Source organism: Glycine soja, chromosome 16, assembly GCF_004193775.1.
Source record: "Glycine soja cultivar W05 chromosome 16, ASM419377v2, whole genome shotgun sequence".
In the NCBI taxonomy this organism is placed as follows: Eukaryota; Viridiplantae; Streptophyta; class Magnoliopsida; order Fabales; family Fabaceae; genus Glycine; species Glycine soja.
Window position 1 is genome coordinate 32,598,981 of NC_041017.1, and position 7,916 is coordinate 32,606,896.

General features: G+C 29.3%; 1 protein-coding gene across 1 annotated transcript; it reads right to left on the bottom strand.

Annotated features, from left to right (window-relative positions):
• Positions 1-2,765, bottom strand: LOC114389359 (ethylene-responsive transcription factor ABR1-like). Its single transcript, XM_028350013.1, has 2 exons — positions 2,022-2,765; positions 1-1,418 (listed from the first exon to the last, which is right to left on the bottom strand). Exons 1-2 carry the CDS (start codon positions 2,563-2,565, stop codon positions 625-627), a joined length of 1,338 nt encoding a protein of 445 aa, XP_028205814.1. The 5' UTR covers positions 2,566-2,765; the 3' UTR covers positions 1-624.
• Between the last annotated feature and the right edge of the window lie 5,151 nt (positions 2,766-7,916).

Below are 7,916 nucleotides of genomic sequence, written 5' to 3' on the forward strand. Positions count from 1 at the left end.
AAATCTCCACAAAATATTATTAAAAAAGAACTAAAGTATAGGAACATTTTGATAAAATCAATGGCTGTATAGCAGATAGCAGACAGAGGGTATGTAAAAACTATGGATTTCTACGTCTTTCCATGGATAACTGAGAGAATGTTAACATCAAATCCATTGAGAATTGGAAATAAACTAACCCTAAATCCTAAATGCTGCTTTGTCTTTACCTGCCACTCTTTCTCATCCATCATCAATCTTCAATCACTCCCACCTTTTCTGTTTTCAAATAATCTTCTTTACATGAATAGGAACAAAACTACATGTTCAAGGAATTTACCATCATTTAAAAAGTACCAAACTTAAATAAAGTTAGTAAGATCTTTTTGGTACTATATATATATAAAAGAAAGAATTAAAGTTTCACATTTTAATTTACATAATAAAGATTTGTATTGAATATCAACATAAATTACTGAAACTCTAATTCTGATACGAGAATAGTACCAAAAATACTTAAAAAAACTATATCATAGTTTCACCCTTGAAAAAAGAAATAAGTATAACAAGTCTTTTTTTTTTTATGCTAAGAATGAAAGAAAGAAAAAAGAAAAAGGAAAATATGAAGGAAACTAAAACACTGTATCAACCAGAAGGTGGTGGCTGGCTACTGGTATCCGACCATGTGGACGTTGGAAACTCCGGCACGCCGCCAGCGGGATTGCGGCTTTCCGGTGGCTGGAAATAGCCCATTTGTTGACTTGAAAACAAGGGGAAAGAAGCAGAGGTTGTGAATAATGGGAATGGTGCTGGAGACACAGAAGAAGAAAATGAAGGAGATGATGATAGCATTGAAGGTGATTGAAGTGAAGCAAATTGTGCATTATAGTACAACTGCTGAAGCAAACTAGATGGTTGTTGTTGTTGTTGCTGCTGCCGCTGCTGCTGCTGTTGTTGTTGTATTTGTTGCTGTTGAAAATCACTCTGTAGAAGCTGAGAGTATTGCAAGTAGTCTCTGATCAAGTCAGAGGAGCCCTGAATCTGTGGCTGCTGAATGAAGGGTGGCGCCACCGCGGAGAGTGGCCGGAATTGAGAGGTGGTGGAATCAGAAACGGTTAGCCTAGTGGTGGCTTGAAAAGGTTGAATGGGTGGAACTGCTCTTACATTTTCAGGGAAGTTAAGCTTTGCTCTGTTGCCTCTGAACCTCAATGCAGCTTCATCATAGGCTCTTGCTGCTGCTTCTTCTGTGTCAAATGTGCCTAGCCAAACTCTTGCTGCTTTGTGTGGATCACGGATTTCTGCTGCCCATTTTCCCCATGGCCTCTGCCTCACTCCCCTGTACTTTCTCCTCCTTTCCCCACCTCCTGGTGGGTTTTCAGTAACCGCCGTTGTGACGGTGGTTACAGTTGTAGTTGTGGAGGTGGGGGCTTCTTCTGTCACTGGTTGAAGTAAAAATGATTTAGATAAAACACACAAAATGTTTTCACTAGTGTAGAAAAGGCTATTGTGTAATGAATGGCTTAATAATGAACCATGGTGGTGTAGGTGTAGTTGTAGCACTATTTTATAGCCAATTTTGGTATGTGAGTATGTGACTAAAGAGTAATGACCATGTTCAGTTTATTGAAATCTTCCTAGTGATAATATGATTTTGGAAAATGAAAATTTCTTAGTTTAAACAAAATGAAAAAAATGAAGTGTTATATGCATGCTATATAAGATTCAAGAATGATGTTCTCCTGCACTAGGTGGCAGGATGAAAAGAAGGATGAATTCTTAATAATGAATACTTAATACATGTCAATGATTGTGCATGTTTTATTCAACAAGTTGGTATGTTTGGAAAAAGATAAAATAAATCGGGTTAAACAAGTTTGAGATAATGCAATAATGATATATACACACGTTATTTGTTGTTTTAGATGTAAAACATGAGATGAGGATGGAATAAAATGATGTGTGAATTGTGATTGTGGTGATTGTATGTATGGAAAACATGTTTTATGGTTAATTTGATGAAGTGGTTTGTGAGGTAATTGCACCTGATGATGAGTCTCCTTGAGAAGGCACCATGAAGTCACCAATGTTTCTAAAGAGTCTTGGAGCACTTTGTTGTTGTTGTTGCATCAAGTTATGTGAAGTACTATTCTCTTCTTCTTCTCTGCCTCTTTTGTGGCCAACCCAAGAGGCTCCAGAAGAAGGAGAAGGAGAAGAAGAAGAGAAAGCAGACAAACGTGAAAGAGAAGAAGCAGACATCATAGGAAAACCACTTTGCTGGGTCCATTCGGTGCTCCTCTGGCCAGACCCTGAAGACACCACGTGTGTCAAAGCTGAAACTATTTCTCTCAACTCTGGATCACCCCTGTTATACCCTGAAACCAATGAACCACCTTGCATTGTCACCTCACCTTGTTGCATCACTTGGTTAAAATTCAACCCTAGTGAACCTCCAGCACCACTTCCATCATCATGTCCACAACCATGTTCACCGTCACCACTGACGTCATCGCCACCACCGCCATGACTTTCCGTGAACCGGATAAACTCACCTGACCCCCTTTGGTGCGCCACCGTTAGCAAGGACATGAAAATTATATGAACTATGGTTTTTTTTTCTTACTATTTTTGGACCAAATTTAAATTACCAAGATCCACCCAAAATTTCTCTTGTGTGATTCCTTCTTTGGACACCCTTTGAGATGCTATAGAGAATGAAACGGTTATATAATAAAGGGGTGCAAAATTTTAGCATGTGGAATTAAGGTAGCCAGCCACCATTAAAATAGTGCAAACTAAACTATAATATATGTATATATGGTATGTCCCATGCTCTGTGCTGTATGCTCTAGCTTCTACCATGCGCGTGAACGCACACACCCCTCCACCACCTTTATAATTTTTTTTATTAGTTTAATTTTTGTGGTGCACAAATTGTTTTTTGGTTTCTGAAATATATATAGAAGGGAAATAGTTTTGGTATTGTGGCAAATACACAATAAAAAAAAAGTGAATAATTAAATGTGTATGCGCCGCTGAGAATTTGGTATTCATGCTCACATCAAAAGTGGGTTTGATTGATAAATAAATAGAAAGTAAAAAATGTAGTTTAACTAGTTAACACCTTGCTGTGGTCTTTTTGCAAAATCCTGAGCTCTTGTCGGCGTCATTCTAGAGATAGAAAGAGAAACAGAGAAGATCATGTTTGAATTGAACTCTATCACCATAAACAGTCAAAAACATTTTGCTTACATTTGTTATTTGGACATGGAAGTTAATAAGTTGGGATCTGAATCATTGTGACTAACCCAAAATTAACTTTAATGGCTCTGATGTAACAAAGCTTTAAAAATTAACCAGTTAAATTGTCTGTATTTAAGAATATCTCTGATTTGAAATCGGAAAGAAATCAGTTTTTTTAAAATGATTTTTAGTTTGTTCAGATTATTATTAAAAACAATTGATCTTTTACTTGGTTCAAGTAATAATAAATTTTGTGTTCTTGTAGATTCAAATTTTGTAGATAAAAAAAATATGAAGAGATGATCAATTAAATTTTTTTAACAGAGATTAGATTACACATTACTAAAATTCATAGATACATATAATTACCGCAATTATATAAAATAATTACTTTTACTTTTACTTTCTTATTGCTTGAGAGTTCACCTAAAAAAAATAAAAGAATTGAAAAGGTATTGTTCTCTTATTACGTCAAAGTCCGCACAAGTTGGTGATTTTTCTCAGGGGTTTAACCAGTCAATCAAATGTGAACATCTTGGTTTGAATTGATTTTCTAACCAGAAAACATGAAATTCAACGAGTTAAACATTTAATTTTGACTCTTCTTTCTAAAATAATATTTTTTATAAATTAAATTTTTTATTAAATAAATTAGACACAATTATTTATTGTTAGATTTTTTTATTAAAGATAAAATTTTATGATTCTATCACATCCTATTCTGTTCTAATGATTTCTATCTATCTATATGGAAATGAAAAATTAAATATATCATATTCGAGATAAAAAATTTCAATAAACATAATTAAAGTTCTAACTATTTTTTTCTACCAAAACCAATGAAACATTACGAGATTTATATTTTTTGTAAATAGATTTAAAATATTTTTAGAAACTCATTTGAAATGACTTTAATTAATAAAATTCTCGTCGCTTTGATCATAAAGGTAAAGAATGCATTCATACTTACTCAATTTACTCAATTTAGGTCGATAAATTTATGTAAATAATACTTGATAGTATTTGATTTTTTTAAAATTTTAAAATATATATTATATATTACATATAATAATAATAATTTAATATAAATAACGAGTCAGCAAGTTTATATATTAAAAGTTATGATCTAATCTAAAATTCAGATTAATTAATTTGATTTGAATTTGATCTAAACTCAAAAAATCATTCAATCCAAACTATTTAAATTTAAATTGATTTAAGTCCGTTGGACTTTATGAATCACGTATAGCCACTTATACCCTTAATTTTTCTGGACTAGCCAATATCTGTACAAGATAAAGGCATAGGCTGTAACCAATTTGAGGCCATAAGTCGAGAGGTGTAAACTGGTACAGTATTTAAATGCAACTTGCATATTTGTCTATTAAATATTGATTGATATTTATAAATAAATTTAGGTATTTATCCATACAGCACATTACAAGAAAGATAGAATGCGACAAATTGAAATTTATTTCAGAATATTATCAATGGGCTATAAGAATATATATTGGCTATATGTTTTCTTTTTCCAAAGATGGTAAAAAAAATTGAATGAATGAATCTCATTGTATGGTCAAAACACGGCTCTATACATGCAGAAGACAACTAAACTTGAGTTTGGTTTTGTGGTCATCATCATCAACAAGAACAATCAAACAGGACCCATACTTGTAAATTGATTTTGAATTCTTCAAAATGGTGGAACAATTATTATTTTTTTTCAAAGAGGAGGAATATTTATTGTACACTTTTATTTTATGTGTTGGTGCATACTTATTTGACACTTTTTTGGTCGAAATATATAAAACTTTTTATAAGGCGGTTAAATAAGGTCAACACATTTACTGGGTCTCCACTTCTCGTCATCCACCATCAGATTCTTTTCATGTTGATCATTTGTACACGAAAGATATAATTAATTTAAATATCCTCCTCGTAAGTATTTGTTCATTTATTATATAATTATTAATAATCTACGTATCATTGGTATGAACTAGTGTTGGTTAGTTGCATTAACAGAAAACGTATCAAATGATAACTTCATTTTATATCAAGTGTTAATTATTTGTTCATTGGTATGAACTAGTGTTTATTTATTTGTTCATTTATTGTCTAATTATTTTTTCTAAAAGTGAAAGTGAGAACCGTAAATTTTATAATAAATTAAATTACACTATTATCAGTATTTTAAGCAAAGGAAAATTGACATAAAAACAAATTTGAAACAAATTGAAAATAGAATAATTTAATTTAAAAAATAAGAAACTAAAATCATATGTCATATATAATACAAGGACTAAACTTTTTTTTGTGAATATACAAGGGAAAAAAGTGAATTAACCTTTAAAAATTTGAATAAAAAACTTTTAAAATATTAAATCACACATAATTTAATTCAAAATTATAGCCATATCTTAGTATATTATAACTTTAAGATTTAATATATTTTATAAAAATATATGATTTTATGATTTATCAATTCACTTATATACATATATATGTATGCATAGAAATTTTATTTATTTTGAACTTCTTTGATCTGTCTTGCTTAATAGATCTCTAATTTAAATTTATGTAATTGAAAAAAAGAAAAAGAAAAAAAAATGGCTGTATGACAGTGACAATTTTTATAGTTAACAGTTAGAATTAGAAAAAGAAAGGTTAAGATGTCAACGTGGATTTGAGTGAGAGAATAAACGTTACACGTGTGGCTAGTTCCGAGATGAATACGGAGAATAGGGGGTCCACATAAAAAGCAATCATATCTTCACCTTATTATCAATTTTGTTTTAAATTATTTAACTTTCTAAATTTTTCAACTAAATGCTTTTTCGCCAAATTGAAACTAATAACATTATGATCAGAATTCTAATGATTTTTACTTATGAATAGTGGCAACTTTTAACCACTAATATATTTATTATTATTTTTAAATTAAAAATACAAACAGATATTATCAAAAAAAATAAAATGACACGTGGTCCAAATTGACGATTGTGATGTCTCCAACAAGATCATGTAGCAAGTCATCTTCAAAGCGTCGTGCTCATCTCTTTCTCTCAAAATTAAACCATCGCCAGAGTAATGAATTCATTGTCATATTCAAAGAAGCTGAAGCCCATAGTTGAAAGCTATTATGAGGTCTTCATAAAATTATATATTCAAATAGCTCAAAAATAAACATATTTATATGATATTTTTATATAAATTTTTATTTTATTTTATAAATAAAAATACAGTTTTAAGTGTTATAATTTTAACTTTTAATTTAATTTTAAAATCTTATAATTTTTTTATATATAGATGAATTATTTTAATTATATTTTTAGTTTCAATTATTATATTATATGTTTTAGTATTCATCTTATATTATATCTTAAAATATTTTAATCATGTTTAAAATAAAGTATAAAAAAATACTTAAAATCATTATATTTTTTATTATGTTAATTAGTATCATGATTAAAATAAATCATCTAATATTTTTTTATAAAAATATTGTTAATTTCGTGAAATGTAACATGAATGAGTAAAAAAACAAACAAATAATAAAATTATATTTTATTTAAAAGGTTAATAAGAAAATTTAATAAATATTCAAAGATAAAAATAAAATATAGAAAATTTGAAGCTAGTATTTTTTAAAATATTACTTAAAATGATATTTTTAAATGCTAAAAATTATTAAGAAACAATTATTTATCAAACTGACAAATAAACTTATCAACTAAAAACAAAAAGTTACAAACTAACTAAAATAAATTGCATAAGATAATCAAAGTCTAATGATACATATATACCACTAGCATTACTAGTAAAATCACATATAGTATTTGTGTAAGGTTTGGTTTAATAGGTTCAATCTATTAACGGGTTTGATTTGTCTGCTTTAATCAGTATTTTAAAAATAGGCAAAAAGATCAACCTAACCAACCCATGTAATTCCTATCTAGTTAGAATTTTCTTCTATAAAGAACGTGAAACTTTCCCTCTAAGATTCAAATTTCGTACCTACACCTTTGTCACCATGTTTGTTTCACAGTCACCTACTGTTATTTATTACACAAATTCTTTACCATGCATTACCTTTTTAAGTTAAGGCAAATATTTTTATATTTTTATTTACCAAATCAAACTTTATGCAAATTAGGAATAAAAATAAGTTAGATTACTCAACGGGAGGCTTGGCCAATATGACTTAACCTACATCAGGCCTATGGGTCAAATTGGACTTTTTCTGAAAATAAATTATTCCAAGACTTTCATTAAAAAATAAAAAACAAAAAACACATATATTTCAAACTTAAAAAGAAAAAAGAAATAGTGAAGCCTTTGAAACTGAGAAAAAAGAAAATCTAATGTCTATTTATTTTTCATTTTATCAATTTGCACTCGTGTTTATAATCATGGAAGATTAAAAATAAAGCGATGGATATTCAACGTTGTAACCTTTTCACACATAAGCTTGAAAAACTTGAATAGTTTGATTGAAGTTCATGCGCCAACTTAATTAATATGCATGTTAACATACTACTTTATTAGTGTATTACTATAATTAACTACACGTGGAAGTAAATAAGCATTGAACTAATTAATCTATCTAATATTTCAAGTCACGCACGCACACACATATATGAACTGAAATTGCCAAAAAAAAATTGTAAATATTATAATTTGGTCAAACTAGTTTATAA